We start from the raw sequence: 16,964 nt of genomic DNA, 5'->3' as shown, positions 1-16,964 counted from the left end.
AGCTTAATGTATCACTATAATATTTCCTAGATTCCTGTCCAATTCAATATATGGAATGACTAAACTGTAGTCATACTAGTTCTGAGCGTACAGGCAAGAAGAAAAGTCGTTAAACATCTTGCTGTGTGTGAGCAGTTCGAGGGCAGGCAGACACCATGCACCTTGACCACCTATTATGAAGCTTTTTGCTGCCGTGTCAAGTGAAAGCGAGTTAATTGGGTGAAGCTGTGGAGCATGTTAGGGGCCTGGTAAAGGGTTGCTGTCTGACAGCTGAATGTCAGCAAAAGCCAGTCAAGTGTGGCTGAGAGACAGAGACCTGTCACAAAGTTCCCGCAGACTGGAACACAGTTAGGAAGCTGAAATATGGTTCCGTCTCACTTTCTCCCTCATTGAATCCAAGCACCTTAAAAGATTTTACACTGTATGTGTCAACTCTTGTTCTCTAAGCTGTTTCCCCCTAACTGTCCTGCATTCAAATGATTGAACAAAAGATGCTAATGTTTAGCAAAGTGAATGTAAATTCCCTCTTTTCCCCTTTTCTGCCCAAGCAGATAGACATTCAACTCAAAGGAAACTTTGAAGGTTTACATCAAACAATTAGATTTCCTAAAAATTTAGCTTATAATAGAATCTTTTTCTCAAGAGAGCGTGAAAATTGACAATTAAAGCAGTGGAATAAGCAATGCATTTTCCCCTGATACAGAAAATCAAACTTTAGGGAGCTAGGATTCCTGTCTGAATGTCTTGAGAATGGACACTGGCCAAGATAACTTACCTCTTATCTGTTGTCACAGGCTTCTTTCTTTCTTTTTCTCAGTGGCCTAAGGTATAATGCAATAATTATAGCCACCAGAAGGTCAGTATAGATTAGCATTGAAAAGAACAGTAAGTTCCCTTCTGTAGCTTGAGACACTTCCAAAGGAGGAATTGAAGAAAGTTGAAATTAAAGAAAATGAAGTTAAACTCTGTGAAATAAAAATATTTGCAGAAAGAGGAGTTTAATATTAAAAGATACCCTATTCATTTTCTTTAGAATATGGACTAGAATAAGTCCATTAACTCACTCATCCATTCGTTCATTCATTCAACAGGCAGGTATATAGAGTACCTGCTCTGTACTTGTCACTGTGCAGGCCACTGGTAGTATAGAAACAAGCAAGCAAAATAGCCTGTGGCTTCAAGGAATGAACACTCTAAGCCAGCACTATTCATTAGAACTTACTGTGATGATAGAAATATGGCTTTGGGGCACTTGGAATGTGGTTAGTGTGACTGAGGAACTGAACTTTAATCTTTAATTTAATTTTATATTAAATTTTAATTAATGTAAATTAAATAGCTACATGTGGCTACCATATTGAATAGTGCAGGTTTAAGCAAACATAAGACTGTGATACTGTGCTATTATAAAAGTGTGTATGGGGTGTTATAATAACACAGAGGTGAGGTATTATATCGTATCATATTATATTATATTATATTATATTATATTATATTAATTATATTATATTATACAAGGTGACAGAGGCCAGGGAAAGTTTGGGGTAAAGGTGATACCTGAGGTAAGCTTTGACAAACAGTAGGAGTTAACCTGATGAAGGAGCCTCCTTCTAAATAAAAAGGGCAGCATGCAAACGTGGCTCCAAGACAGGAGAAAGCAGGGCATGCTTCAGGATCAGCATTTTGATTAGTGCGGGAGAGCAAAGCTGTTTTATGAGAAATTACCTTAATGTGATGGTAGTGTCCAAGAAGACTACCAGTCAAGTTATCCAAGAGGTCATAACAGAAGGTATCACAGACCAAGTTAATATGCTGAAATCACATGGTTTGTGGTACTAAACATACAGCAAAAAGCAAGAAGAGATACAGCAGGGAGCAAGCAGGGGGAAGGATCATAACCTGACTTCTTAGTTATGCAGTGTTCATGTGCCCTGTCTCTCTCCACTGCATCAGCCTTCTTCACTCTCTGTGAGGTTATGAGGATCAGGGTTGAGATTTGAAACAGGGGGCTTGGAAGACTGAAGGTGCCTGAGGCTACTTACACACACTTGCTATCTAGGAGAGATACAGGGACAAACATGCCTGGCCAATGGCTATAATTTGCCACTGAGGCTGCTGAATAGCTTTGTGTTTTATCTGCAGTTCTAGGGTCAATTTAAGGATGACATTAACTAGAGGTGGCTTATCTCTACCTTATGGTGTGGCCTTTCCATCCATTTCTATCTATAAAGTAACATGTCTTACCATATGAATTCTGCCTATGTCCCACAAACTACTTGCTGATTCATTATCTGTGCTTATTAATATTTCTTATGAGTTTCATCTATCCTATTATTCTAGTCTTTAATCTTATATTTGAATATTTTCAAATAATAAGCAAACATACAATAAAGAATAGATGAAGTAGGAAATAGCAAAGTCTGAAGAGATGACTTTGTTTACAAAAATTAAAAGTACGTTTAGGTCAGACAAAGTGAAGAGACAAATAACTGATGAAAAATATTTAGCAAACAGCTTTGAAACCTATTTTAAAATTATTGTCCAGTAGACAACCTACCCCAAGCGTAAACTGCATTTCAAACAAGTCTAAGCCTTTTTGAAGAAACAGTGTGCCGACTCTAGAGCGTTAATCTGAGTGAGGGCTCTGGCAGTTGGAGAAGGACTAGTGGAGATTTTATGGTCAGACACCCAGAGGAGGAGATGCGAAGTGGAGAGAACGACCTAGTGCCTTTCCTCCATGCAGGACTAGGGACTGGCATCTGGACTCTTAGAAAAAGGACTTACAGGTAGAAGCTGAAAGAAATGTTTTGTGATAGACACCACAAGACACTGGGTTTCAGTCAGAGTTGTCACAGTTTTCAGATGACAGAAAGGGAAGGATGGACACCCCAAATTTTTGTTAGAGCTATCACCCATATGGCCTACTGAGCCCTCTAACACATTGAAGGCAGATCCTGATGGAGGGATTACAGACACCAAGCAGCTCTTGATGGGGAATCCACAGGGATGTTTGAGGCTTGTATGAGCAGGACAGGGAAGGACCAGGGTAACTTGACTCACTTGGGACTTTGTATCTGCAGAATGATGAGGATGGGAAACTTCCAGTGCTATTGCGCATCAAAGCTTATCCTATAAAAATAGCAATTATGTGGTTTCATAGTATTTCAACAGATTCTAATTTAAGGAAAACTGGATCAGAATGAAGATTAGTTAAGGTCTAATAAATAATCCCCAAAACAAGGAATTTTTATTTGTTTAATTAACTGTTGTATCCCAGTACTTGGAACAGCATTTGGCACATCATAGGCACTCAATAGATATTTACTGAAAAAATAAATGAATAGAGCTAATTTAGGATACTAAGAGGGGTATGGATTTAGATATCTTTACGCATTATGCAAGCATAGGGAAAATTTATCATATGGAATTCATAATATAGGGAGTCGATTCCTGAAATGTAGCCTGGAGTCATATTATTTTGGATTTTTGTGTTTGCTATATTTTACTGTTACATAAGATGTTCTCCCTAGGGATAGATTTGGGTTGAGACTGCTAGAAATGATGTGGTTATATCAGAAATAACATTCCTGACTATCATGTAAAGGAAATGTCATTGCCAGCTAAGTGATTTGTTTTAGAACATATGCCTCAGTGCTTGTTGTGATTTGAAGGCATTCCGCAGATATGACACCCAGATCACATGATTTGTCTTACATCTGAAGTGCCTTTCTCTTCCTAAGAAATAGACCACATTCTTTTAACTGAAGATAGCCAGTCCCTCCAGAAACGCCCAGCTATGGAACTGTTCACAGGGTCCACAGCCCTGGGGAATATAGAGGTTATACCATGGTCAGTGGGGAAATAAAGACACTTTGCAGCATTCCATGAAGAACTGCTAAGGATTTTAGGTGTGATATAATGGAACAATGAAGGAAATGGCCTAAAACAGCAGTGGAAGGGAGGGGCATGCAAAGAAAAAATGGGTTTCAAATTGCAAAATGAGAATTTAATGCCAAATTTGTTGAGATGTGTGATTGACAGATACTTATATTGTTAGAAAAGTTTAGGAAAGTCATTTCTTTCAAACTACTTTGAATTCTAAATGATTCTTTCCTTCCTCTGCTATTCCTTACCCGAGTGCCTGCTCCGTAATTCCACTCCTTGAAAAACGTATTGCTACGAGGTCTAAGTTTATAGCTTCCAGATTACTACTAAATTTTTGACATTGAATAAAAAACATTTATAACTTTAAGAGGAAATTCTTCAGTAATGAAATAGTGGTCAGAAAACTTTTGCCTAATAGTTCCCAGAGAGAGTGTGACATGTGTACATTATGACCACAGAAGTCGTAATTTGGCAGCTGGAAGTGCTATTTGGAGTAAAATGAAGGCACACAAGTTATAAGTAGCCACTCTGCATAAGGAGTTGCATTTGTGCAGAGTAGAGGAACAAGTTACTCAGTGTCATTATTTGTGTAGGTGTTTACTCAATGTAAAACTGTAAATATGACTTAGATAACTGAAAACATTGAAATGAGAGTGTTCTTTGCTAGATTACAATCTTTTCAAAACTTGCAAAACACTTAAAGACCTATCCTCTGAGACCTTTAACTATCCAGTTACATTTTCATTTTGACCACACATTTCAGAGCCACAACTCTACTAAAATATATAGATGTATTTCAGTATATATAAATATATACAGTTTCATTTTTTAATAAAGGATTTTTAGCTATAAAAGTAAAACATACTTACTCTAGGTAATTTGGAAAATACAAATCCTAATCCTAACTCAGAATAGAGAAAAAAATCCCAACAATTCCAATACCACAAAACAAGCACCATATGTAATTTTGTGTACCGCTTTTTCACGATGTAGTCTAGCCCTAGGGTCAGCAAATCTACATGCCACCTGTTTTTGTATGGCCTGTGAGCTAAGAATGGTTTTAATATTTTAAATAGTTATGGGAAAAAAGCAAAAGAATAATAACGTATCATGACACATAAAATTTATGTGAAATTCAGATTTCACTGGCCATAAATAAAGTTATATTGAAACACAGCCATGCTAATTCATTTACATATCCTCGATGGCTGCTTGTGTGTTACAACAGCAGTATCTAATGCTTATAACAGAAAACATATAGCCTACAAAGCATGAAATTCTTACTGTCTAGCTCTTTACAAAGGTCTGACCTTTGGTTAGACCCGAACATTTGTCCCATTATCCAAAAGTTTATAACTGTAAATTTTATAGCTACGTAATTTTCCACCATGTAGCTATAGCCTACTTAACTATGCTTCTGGTTCAATATGAGAGTATTTCTAATTTTTATCTGTTATTATTAATATAAAGAACCTAATCATAAATGGAATTGTTAGATCAAATGTCATTAACCATTTAAGACAGTTGCCCAATTATAGATCCAGTGGTTCTAACAATTTATACAGTTACTAGCAATTTATGAATGCTTGCTTCACAATGCTTTCACTAACATTTAGTGTAATTTTTAAGTTTTAATTTTTATTGGCAATAAATGTCTTATTTTCCATTTTTGATTACTTGTGGGGGTTACCATTTTTCCCCATTTATTTGTTACCCAGATGTATTTTTGCTGTGTGAACTGCCAATTCATAACCTTCTCTCATGATTCAAATAATTTTAAAGCTAAAAAATCATGGAAAGAAAAATTTAACCTTTCAAATCTTTTTTTTCTACCCAAACTCCAATTTAGTTCTTTTTTCCAAAGATTATTAAGTTTCTTTTGATTTCTTGTGATTCTTTTTTCCAGAAAAAATAGGGATAGATATGCATGTGTGTGTGTTTATGCTTATTTTTAAATATATATTACTATTTTTATATATGTATATACACATAAACACATGTATACATTTTGAACTTTTTTTTCACTTGGATATATTTCTCTATCAGCCTTTACATATTTACCTCATTTTTAAAATAGTTGTATTATATGGTTGTGTCATACTTCACTTAAATAACCTTCTGTTGATGGACCTCTGGCTTTATTTTTAAAATGTTTTATATATCTATCTAAAAATGCTTCAGTGAACATATGCTCACCTTGGTGAACTCTTTTGAGTGTAGCCATAGAAGTAATGCCTAGCAGTGGAATTGCTAGGTCAAAGGACCTTTAAATTTTTGTCTTCCAGAAACGTTGCACGAGCTTGTATCCCTAACTACATGGCAAACGTTTGCCGGATTCCCTCTTCTCAACAGTGGAGATCATCAGACATCTAAGTTTTTGCCCATTTGATATATGAAAAGTAATCTTTAATTGGGATGTGTTGTATTATAGTTCTTTACTTATGAATGAAGTTTAGCACCTTTTCATATGTTTTTTGGTTATTATACTACTCTCTCCCCCATCAGACATCCAGTTTGTACATGAGGCAGAGCCTGGCAGTGCTTTCCTGATATCTGTTTTCTCTCTCTTTCTTAGTAATAGAGCCTCTGAATGTTACCTGGGCTGCTCAGGAAACAAACAAACAGACTAACAAACTACATTTCTCAGACTCTCTGAAAGCTAAATTACTTATGTGACCTAAGTTCTAGTCAATGGAATGTAAGTAAAATTGTGCAATTTTAGTAAGTGTCTGTAAACGGAAGCAGTGCCTCCTTCTTTGTTCCATCTTCCTTTCTTCTGGCTAGAATGCACACATACTAACTGGAACTTGAGCAGCCATTTTTGATCATGAGTTAAAAGCCATGTACTGAACTATGGAGTCCAAGATAGAAGCAGCCTGGATTCTTGAAACTTTATATAGCCCTGTCAGAGGGAAATAGACTTTTATTTAAGCCAATAGCATTTAGAGTTTTCTCTTACAACTGAACTCAGTCTTAATAAATATGCTACCCTCAGCCTATTTTCTAATTACATTATTTCAATTGATCTGCATGAACCTTTTGTAAATTAAGAAAGTTACTTGTATGGGGTTTCTATGTGTTCCACATATTTTCACCAGTTTGTCATTTCAGACTTTCAGTAGCATTTTTCTATATGGTATGCTTTTATTTATTTATTTGGTTTTTGTATCTTTTCCTATATTTGAGTGCATAAATTTATTTACATTTTCAATTCTCTCTGAATTGTTTGGGAGTGTATGTTTCTAAGACAGAGGGGAAAATGCTTCCTTTGCATTTTCTGGCCATTTCTGGCACTCTCTACCATCAGTTGTGTCAGGATTGTCAGGTTTGCAACAGACTGCAAGCACAAGGGTATGAAGAATACTAAGAAAAGAAAGAACAACAGCCACTTGGGAGAATTCTTCAACTCTTTTTATAACCTCAACCACATCAGGAAATCTAAACATCCTGGAGAAGAAAATGGGACTTACTGTTTTGTCAGGCACAAGATATCTTGAAGTAATTTAAAATTAAAGTTTAAATGTTCTAGTGTAATTTAATTAATTAATTATTTTTTGAGACAGAGTCTCACTCTTGTCACCCAGGCTGGAGAGCAATGGCACGATCTCAGCTCACTGCAACCTCTGCCTCCCAGGTTCAAGCGATTCTCCTGCCTCAGCCTCCCGGGTAGCTGGGATTACAGGCACCCACCAGCATGCCTGACTAATTTTTTGTATTTTTAAGCAGAGATAGGTTTTCACCATGTTGGTCAGGCTTGTCTCAAACTCCTGACTTCAGATAATCTGCCAGCCTCAGCCTCCCAAAGTGCTGGGATTACAGGCATGAGCCACCACGCTTGGCCTTAAATATTCTAGTGTAATTTAAAACCTCAGTGCCTCATTTTGTCTCTGAATATAACAACACGTAAGCTCCTTTGATGAAAGGGCTATAACTTTCATTTTTGTGTAAGTTCCATGAGATGTATGTATTTACTCCAGTAAGTACCACAGGCATTCAAATGTTGGACCACAATAAAATAAATATAAACATTTATTTTAGCCTCTAACACAATCTATGTACTTTTATTTTCCATTTTCAGAAAGGTTTGTTGAGCCCTTATTTTGTTGATGAAATGCCTCTAGATATAAAATAAGCCTGAGGCTAGGCTCTATCTTCCTTGGGTGACATGGTAAGGTAGTGGTCAAGCATATGAATAGGAGAGTCAGAGGAATCAAGATTCACATCCCTTTCTACCATTAGCAAGCTGTGCAACCAGTGGCAATTTATTCTGCTCTTCTGAGCCCTAGTCTCTTCAACTGTAGAATGAAGATAATTGTAGTGCTTTCTGATTGAGTCACTGTGAGAATTCAGATAATGCCTGTAAAAGGAAATCTAGCACAGTGCCTGACGTGCTCAATACATGTTGACTATAATTGTAAAGTTAGAATTTATATCATTTGAGAAGAGTAAAAAAGAGAAGTGAAGAAGAGGAGCTACTCTATGCTACACATTTTTGTGTATATTATTCCATTTAATCCTCATAACAGCCCTGTGAGGAATTAGTCTTCCTCCTTTACAGATAAGGATACAAGTTCATACAGGTTAAGTAACTTGTCAAGGATCACATAATTAGTAAATGGCAGAATGAAGTTTAGAACCTTAATTCTTTCCACTTTCAAAGCCCATATTCTTTCCATTATTCTTTGCTAAATCTAATTGTGACATAAGCTGTATATGTGTGAAATAACAATAAAACACCAAGACCATGAAGTAATAATATAAGTCATTTGTTCATTCACTCATTCATCATTTAGGAATCTTATTTAGTCCCAGATATTCTGCTAAGTGCTAGGGGTACAAAATCATGATTCCATTACACTAAGTGCTCGTAGTTTTATAGGGGAAATATAAGGATATACAAATAAGTGAAAAAATAGTAAAATAAATGCTCATGAAGGAATGTAAAAATGAGATTGGATGTTACAGTTAGCTGTAGTTGGGGAAGGATGGGAAGAGGATCCAGAAAAGCCTCATGAAAGAGGCAGACCTTGGCCAGAGTTTGAAACGTGGAGGACTCACCCAACAAAGAGCAGAAGTGGACAGACTGGAGGGCGATGTGAACTATGGAATATCCTAATTAGGGACTCACAAGTTCCATGTACCTGGCTTGCACAGTACAAGTGAGGAAATGGTAGATGAGGCTGGACAGGGAAGCCAAGAGCAAGGGCATGGTTATAGGGAAGCATGAAGAATCAAAACCATTGATTCAATCAATATTCCGCATCAAAAAAGTAGCCAAGGCTGAATTAGAACCAGATAGAATACTGAGTGTCTGCCTGAGGACAGAGCTGTTGTGATGTGAATCAAGTTCCTGTTAATACATTCTACCCCTTTTTTCTGATTTGTTTCTACCTCTGTGATTGTCCTTTTTAGATCTCTAGGCACGCTGGGCTCTTAGGGTGTTTCCTAATGCAACTTCTTTGCATTTTTCCATTAACTCACATTTCTTCCTATGCCTTGATGTCAGTAAGATAGTAAAACTAGTCTGTACTAAGGTTTAATGACTTACAGGGAGAAGAATGCATAAAATATTCCTACAAGCTTGTTATTGGTAGCTAAAAGTTAGAATTGGTAACTACTGTATGAGAAATAAATATTGGATGGCATGATAGCAGATGTGTGTGTCTGAGTGTGTGTATATATATATATATTTATATAATAATATATCAAGTATATGTGTGTATATATTTATAAGGTGAATGCATGTTTTTATGTGTATATATCTCAGATATAAAATTGAGTATTCCACAAGAGAAAACTATGTGATTTTTGCCAACTCTGACTGTGTAAACTACAGTGTCCTATGAGGCCAGCATGACAACTGGAAAATTGACAGGTAGAATTTGGCTAACTAACCTGAAGTATTTAGAAGAAAGAAAACTTTGTGACACTGAGTATTGAGACTCTGTTGGTAAGACTCTCACGTTAGGAACCAAAGTAGAAGTGGCAAGGGGACCTCACTGTAACACCCTCTGGTGGGTGCTTTGATTTCTTCATCTGTTTATGTGGAGCTGTGCAGACTACTTAAAAGCAGTCAATAATTTACAGGGTTTAAAACATCATCATGGAGTTTGAAGTAATGAAAGAGTACTATAGAATCTAATTGAATGAAGCCACGTCATCGAAATTGTGGCTAATCTTGTTATCTATTTGGCTTTATTTTAGAACAATGTGCAATGTGCAATATGTATTCTTTCCCCTTAAGAATGGTAAATCTACATCCTCTCAAGTATTATATTCGGGAAACTGATTTCTGGGTTGATGTCCCTCAAAAAAGTTAGGGTTTATATAGTATATGCTCTCACATGTGGAATTATGGCAGACCTGTAGAATTTCAAAGCTGGAAAGAGTCCAGCCCCTCATTTGGATGGACTAATTTACCTGCCTCAAATGACCCAGTCGGATTGTAAAAGAGCTGTGAGGAGAAGCTAGAGTCCGCTGATCTTCAGTCTGGTATTCTTTTCACCACACTATGTGCTTAGCATAATCTCCATGCAATACTACTGAGGCTTACTAAATAACATTTTTCCTCACTTTTTATAATACTAAATTCTAGAAGACTTAACTTGATCATAAATGTTACACAGGAGACAAATGGCTTAGTTTCAGAAGCCTTGGTCGGCAAAAAGACTTTGACTTACAGACAATTTATTGGGTGGTTATTTTATTATTAGACTAATGCTTTATTTGTTTATTTTTGTTTGAAAAACATTTGTGGAAAATTAAGATATTAAAGCCTTGGAAAATGGCTATTGGATGTGTCCAATTACTGTATTTCATAAGATTTTAAAATGTAGAAATTTAGTAGACACATTTTGTATTGTGAATATGTATTTAGCTGATGGACTATAGCAGTTCAAATAGAATCATTTATAGCTTATTGAGTAAATAAAAGTGCTTCCATAAAGATTCACATGACACCTAGCTTTTATTTCAGGCACCTAATTTCCTTTTGAAAAACTGCCTAAATTTAGATTTACGTAAGAGGCAGAACACCTCAGTGGTTTTAAAAGTAGTTTATATTACCACAAGCTTTACAGATTTAAAATACAAGATGAGGTGGTGCACACTAACTTTTAATGTTCTCTGACAAAAAGTTATTTAACTGTCCTTTACTCTCTCTGTTACATTAAAATAGTACAAAAGTATTATGTATTTCTGGATATTATTCTGGATATTTATGACAAGAAAAACAGTTCATATTTACTTGTTATTTTAACATCACATTCTCAAATCAAAGTTTCACCAGAATTGTTGCTAGCTTTTTTGTTGTTGTTGTTGTTTGAGACAGAGTCTCGCTCTGTTGCCCAGGCTGGAGTGCAGTGTGCAGTGGCACGATCTTGGCTCACTGCACCCTCCGCCTCCGGGTTCAAGTGATTCCCCTGCCTCAGCCTCCCAAATAGCTGGGATTACAGGCGCACGCCCAGCTAATTTTTGTATTTTTAGCAGAGGCGAGGTTTCAGCATGTTGGCCAGGCTGGTCTCCAACTCCTGACCTCAGGTGATCCACCTGCCTCAGCCTCCCAAAGTGCTGGGATTACAGGCATGAGCCACTGCCTCCAGCCAGTGGCTTTTTTTTAAGCTCTTAAGTGACTTAAAATCAGACTTTACCTCATTTCATGAAAAAAGTTTTTTCCTAGCAGTACAGCAGATGATCCCAGTAGCAAAATCAGTCATTTGTTTTCCTTTATATAAAAGTAACTCTGTTTACTTTCTAGAGACTATACTTTTGGGGAATACAAGACTTAAAGGATATCTCTCTCTGTCTCTTTTTTTTTTCATCTCTGGAGATTTTTAGATTATTTTCCATGTTTAGGACATAAGGTCAGAAAATGGTGTGCAAAAAGTGAGACTAATTTGAAATACTAGGGAAATAACACCCCATTTCAAGGTTATTTAGTCAAAAATGTTATATTAGATGAAAGGGTGCTTTCAGACAATGTAGTGGAAAGTAGACATATTAGAAAAAGTAGGATGAGAAAAGGCAAAAGAGGGACCTCTTTGTAGGGTACCAAGATCTGTAGAATATTAAAGAGAAATGAGCAGTTAGTAGAGACTTTCCCTAAACACTGCCTTCCTAGCTTTGTAATGTGTTAGGTTGATGGATTCACAAGAACAAAAAGGTAAACTTTAAGTACAGCATATAGGTTTGAGTAAATTATGCATATCACTAATATTGACGAAACAGGAATGGTTGGTCAATTTGGCATAGTCACCTTTATCTAAACATCAAGAAGAAAATACCCCCAGCAGATATCTGACCTTCCTTAGACTGATTCTGCACACCCCTCTATTTTCCATACATAGTTTTCTTAGACCAGAACTTGAAGTACAAAAATGTATCAAAACAAACTTTTGAAGTCTTTTCTGACAATATCTATTATAATAGAGAATACTATGGCTATAACTATGTTTATTAAGAAGAAAATCAGGCCCCACCATTTCCTGCTCTTCCAGCATTCCCCTAACCCCCAGGCCTGGCAGAATGAGAACTTAGTAGATGGCACTGTAATGTTTATAGCTGCAAAGTCAATCCAGTAATGACACTGCTAAAAAATGATTGTAGCAGCAGTAAAAATGCAGCTGTGTGCACCTCTAGCCTCTGATGTAATGAGATGCCTCTGTTCAGGTTCTGAACTGAGATGATCAGGCCCAGCATTGGTTCTGCAAGCAAAACCTCATTAATACTATGAATCAGGGTCAACACATGATTTTGGAAGTTGTTTTCCTTCCATTGGGAAACCTTGTCCTTCGTAGAGCTATTTCAAGTGACCATTTTAGGTGTTTCCTAACTTCCAGTATTAAAAGACATGATTTCCGTCAGCTATAGGCCTGCAGTAGAGTATCAAGAAATCAAAAGAACAAAGATCAAAGAAAATTGCTGACCTAGGTGTTAGATGCAGATATTGATTTTTTTCTCCAGTTGTAGTTTTAAAAAAATCCACAAAAATGGTAACACATACAACAGTTGAATTTCTAATACTTTCCTAAAGCCAGTGATAGCTTCCCTCTTGTTTTTACATGTAGAAACAGTTTTGTATAACATGACATAATAAAGTATACCTTATAGTTTACATTATTTTGTTATCAAAACTGTAAGGGGATCTACTAGAAAGTTTTAAAAAACCCTGCAATATAGAGTATGATTTTTAGTGGAGATACTTATAACCAGACTTGTTATTTCAGCAGCATTTATTTTGTGGGAATCTGGAAAATTATGCCATACAATTGATCACTATTTTCCTGCCATCTTTAAATGTCATAAAATAATGCTTACCTGCTTTACTGCTAAGACTTCTTCATGTTAAATATTAACTACCAGATAGTGATATCACTTAAGGCTTAAATGAGTAGCTTTATCAAAATGTTAATTCTGTTGTCCAGTATTTCATGACTGTGTGGCATTTTTAAGTTTAATTTCCAACAGTTTCTGGATACCATCAGTGTTCTCAAATATATGACAAATTATTCATTCCCTTATTTTGACACATGATTTCTAAATACTTATAATAGTCTTTATCAAAACAGGGTGGTATCATGGACATAAAGATGGAAACAATAGACACTGAGCACCAGGGACTATGAGAGTGGGAGAGGGTTGAAGAACTACCTCTCGGGGACTGTGCTCACCACCTGGCTGATGGGATCATTTGTACACCATACCTCAGTGACTTAAATCAGTAATTACCCATGTAACATATCTGCACATGTACCCCAGAACCTAAAGTAATAAAGTTGAAAGAAAAAACAGGGTGGTGGCATTATTATTAAAGTAAACCCAAAGAGTTCTCATTAGAATTTTGTATCTCAATATGCCATTTTCTAGAGGTCACTGGGATTGGCTTATTTTTCTTTGTGCTACTTTTGTCAAGTAAGTAAAACAGATAGGTTTAAAAAACATAAATACTCATAGTTTATTTTCTAAGCAATCTAATCTTCCATATTATATGGCACTTATTATATAGCATAATGAAATAAATGCTATTAGCATCGGTTTCTGTAAATTGCCAATGAAGTCAAGGTAAAAATCCCTGATTGTATTGACTCTTTGACATGATAACTTTATAAAGAGTTTTACACAAAGATTTAGTGTTTAGATAAATTCCTGTTGTCTAGAAAAGTCATAAAAGAGCAAATAAGGGATTCAGTCACACTTGGAAAATAATTTACTATCTATATATTCTCATATAGATTATTGAAATAGTAATTTCCATCTCATTTTGTATTTTAATGATTATTAGTCTACTTGCCTGTTTATGGTTTTAGGCTCTGTTTGAGAGTTTTCAACTCTATGCTTATTATTTTTTTCTTTTGTATGTCACAGATAGGATCACGAGACCATTCAAATCTCTCCATTCCTTCAAGAGCTCCTCTTCCTGCTGACACAACTGGTATTGGGGATTTCTTACCATTGAAAGCTGAACTTGATACAACTTACACTTTCTTAAAGGAGACATTTATAAATACTGTTCCCCATGCTCTGACATCATCTCACTCCTCTCCAGTGACTATGTCTGCTAATGCCAACAGACCAACTCAGATTGGATTATGACTTCATGAAATTTAAAAATGGAGGAAGAGTTAACAGTACAATTAAAATTGTTTTGAATGGGAATTTTCTTATTAGTTGACTTTTGTTTCAGCAGAAGTGGCAGTGGATTTAAAAAATTTGTGCGATATCTTGATGTATTCTGGTAGCTCTGTCTCCTTGAATAAGGAAATAGCCAACTTTTTTCTCTCCAAGTTTTATTTATTATCACAGTTGCTCATTTTTATGTAACATATTTTTAAATGTTAAGGAATGACACATTTTGGGTAATTTCCCTCAGACTTAAAAAAATCAATAAGCCATTTTAGTCTCTATCTATCAAAGTTGTTTCATACTTGTCTATTTTAAAGCAGGACTGCAATGCTTAATAGGATTGAGAGAGCTATTTGAAATGTATGCCAATGATTCCTGTCATTTCATGGCAGCCCGGCCATGGTTCACTGAGCCCCCTCTTCTCTCTTGTCAGCTCAACTGAAGACAAGCATTTAGTTGCAAACTTTAAGCAGGTTGTGCAAAACAGAAATGATGTGACTGCTTCTCCTCCTGCACAATAATGTCACTCCTGGTCAATGTGAGAAGGTCAGGTTGCTCCTTGTAAAGCTACATGATACCACTTGCCCATTTGAACAAGTTAAGTTAACTGCTGAATCTGGTCCCTGAAGGCACTGAAAACTTATTCTTTTAGCAAGTCTGCATTTGATAAGAAAGTAGAGCAATTGTGCTGGAGGATTTCTGTGGTATGTTTAGGCACTTCATAAGGACAGTTCCCACACCAGGATAGCAGGTAATACATTTAGTATAAGCGAAAAACTTCAAGGTAATGGCTGTTTTGACCTTCAAAATAGGCTCCTTTTTTGTTTTTGTTGTTGGTAGGACCCAAGAGTGACGCCCATCTTTGATGCTGACAGAATTTAAAACAAGGCCATTGCCCTGCATTTTCTGCCTTGTAGCACACAAAAGTAAAATTGTATGTCAGGCCGAGATGTCGGGGAGCTGACAAGATGCCCCAGTGACATTTCAGCTAGAAAGAGCAAGTGTCTTGCAACCAAGTGGTCAAATATCAAATAATAGGTCAAGCAGGAAGGAGCTGAGTTCTAACCACAAAGAGGTTTCTGGTAACTTACTTGACAAGCTTTTGGGTGCTTTGTGGCTTGACAAAGTGATGTTCTGTTGGGTATCGCTAGACAGACTGTTCTTTATCGCCTTCAGAAGATCAGACATTGACATTGATTAAACTCTTTAACCCTTAAAGGTTAACCCTTGCAGTTTGCATCATGGTAAGTGAAGAACAAAAGAATATTTGTAGTAAGAATTTGTTTTTGTATTAATCATTTAACTCCCTAGTGCTATTAACTTCTGATACGAACTGTAGCTTTTGACAAAGAGTTTTGATACAGAATCTATTTTTTATATTATTTTTCATTATGGAATCTTTCATTATAGATACATTAGAATATAACAGTATGTATTACGGAAGTTTTTTTGTCTTATCTTTACAGTGACATTTGATTCAAATATACCCAACTGCTGAGAATTTTTTTATTGGCCTTGGTAAATAAGATTTTATACTAACTATTTGTTAGTAGCCAAATTAGCCAAGTGATTTATGCCATCTGAGGGAACACAGCAGTATTAGTGTCGTACTATGTAACACATCCTATTCTTGTAATACCGAACCACTATAATTAGCTTTATATAAAACTTTAGAAAGATTATGTGGAGTAAAATTATATCTTTAACCAAATTTCTCTTAATTCTTTCCTCGGAATTATTTTTAATATGACCTGTGTAACATGACCTGTATGAAATTCAACTTGCAAATTTACTATAACATGGAAAGTGCTACTTATTGTTTTTATACAGATCATATAATTTCTGCACTTCTCAGAACACCTTTCTCTGCTGTTCCACACAATGATTAGGATATTGTTCATTTAGAAATTGATAGACAATTTTTTAGTTCATGTGATATCATTGAGCTTACAATTCTCACTAGAGAAAAACAATGTTACTATGTGTAACCTCTATGTCTAAGTGTGTGTGTGTATGTTTGTGTTGAATCTGTTTTCAGATCCTACTGATTTTAGAGGAACAACACTTCTGTAAAATGTGCTTTGGAAAGGCCTTGGTCTTCTTGCCTTAAATTTATAATCTGTTAATGGGATAACTCCAAAAATAAATGTGTATGTGTCTTCATATATATGGGTATCTGACTTTACAGGTACATTTTGTACCTTGAATTCTGAACCATAAATTCAAAATTCATAAATTATGATTAAATCAAATCAAAGCATGTCACATTTATAAGCAACTAGATGCTAAAGGCCATAGAAACTGAAGGATGAACCTCCTGAGCGATCATTAGTATTCACTACCAAATATAGTAATATTTATACCATATGCTTTTTTCCCAGAAGTCAGACCCAGCAGGAGGAGAAGATTTAATGACATATCCTATGGAGATCTGAGAAACTCTAGACTGCTTCTAAGCA

At 35.8% G+C, this 16,964-nt stretch overlaps 1 protein-coding gene across 3 annotated transcripts in view; it reads left to right on the top strand.

Annotated features, from left to right (window-relative positions):
• The window catches only part of CCDC171 (coiled-coil domain containing 171), a 387,879-nt gene extending 371,209 nt beyond the window's left edge, over nt 1-16,670 (top strand). For all 3 annotated transcript variants that reach the window (XM_015117649.3, XM_028835151.2, XM_015117650.3), the window contains one exon: nt 14,248-16,670. In XM_015117649.3, the coding sequence (XP_014973135.3) occupies nt 14,248-14,475 (228 nt within the window). In that variant the 3' untranslated portion in view covers nt 14,476-16,670. The remainder of the gene's footprint in view (nt 1-14,247) is intronic.
• Nucleotides 16,671-16,964: the final 294 nt, after the last annotated feature.

This window comes from Macaca mulatta, chromosome 15, assembly GCF_049350105.2.
Source record: "Macaca mulatta isolate MMU2019108-1 chromosome 15, T2T-MMU8v2.0, whole genome shotgun sequence".
In the NCBI taxonomy this organism is placed as follows: domain Eukaryota; kingdom Metazoa; phylum Chordata; class Mammalia; order Primates; family Cercopithecidae; genus Macaca; species Macaca mulatta.
The sequence above is the reverse complement of the archived record's forward strand: the minus strand, read 5'-3'. Positions and strand labels throughout refer to the sequence as shown.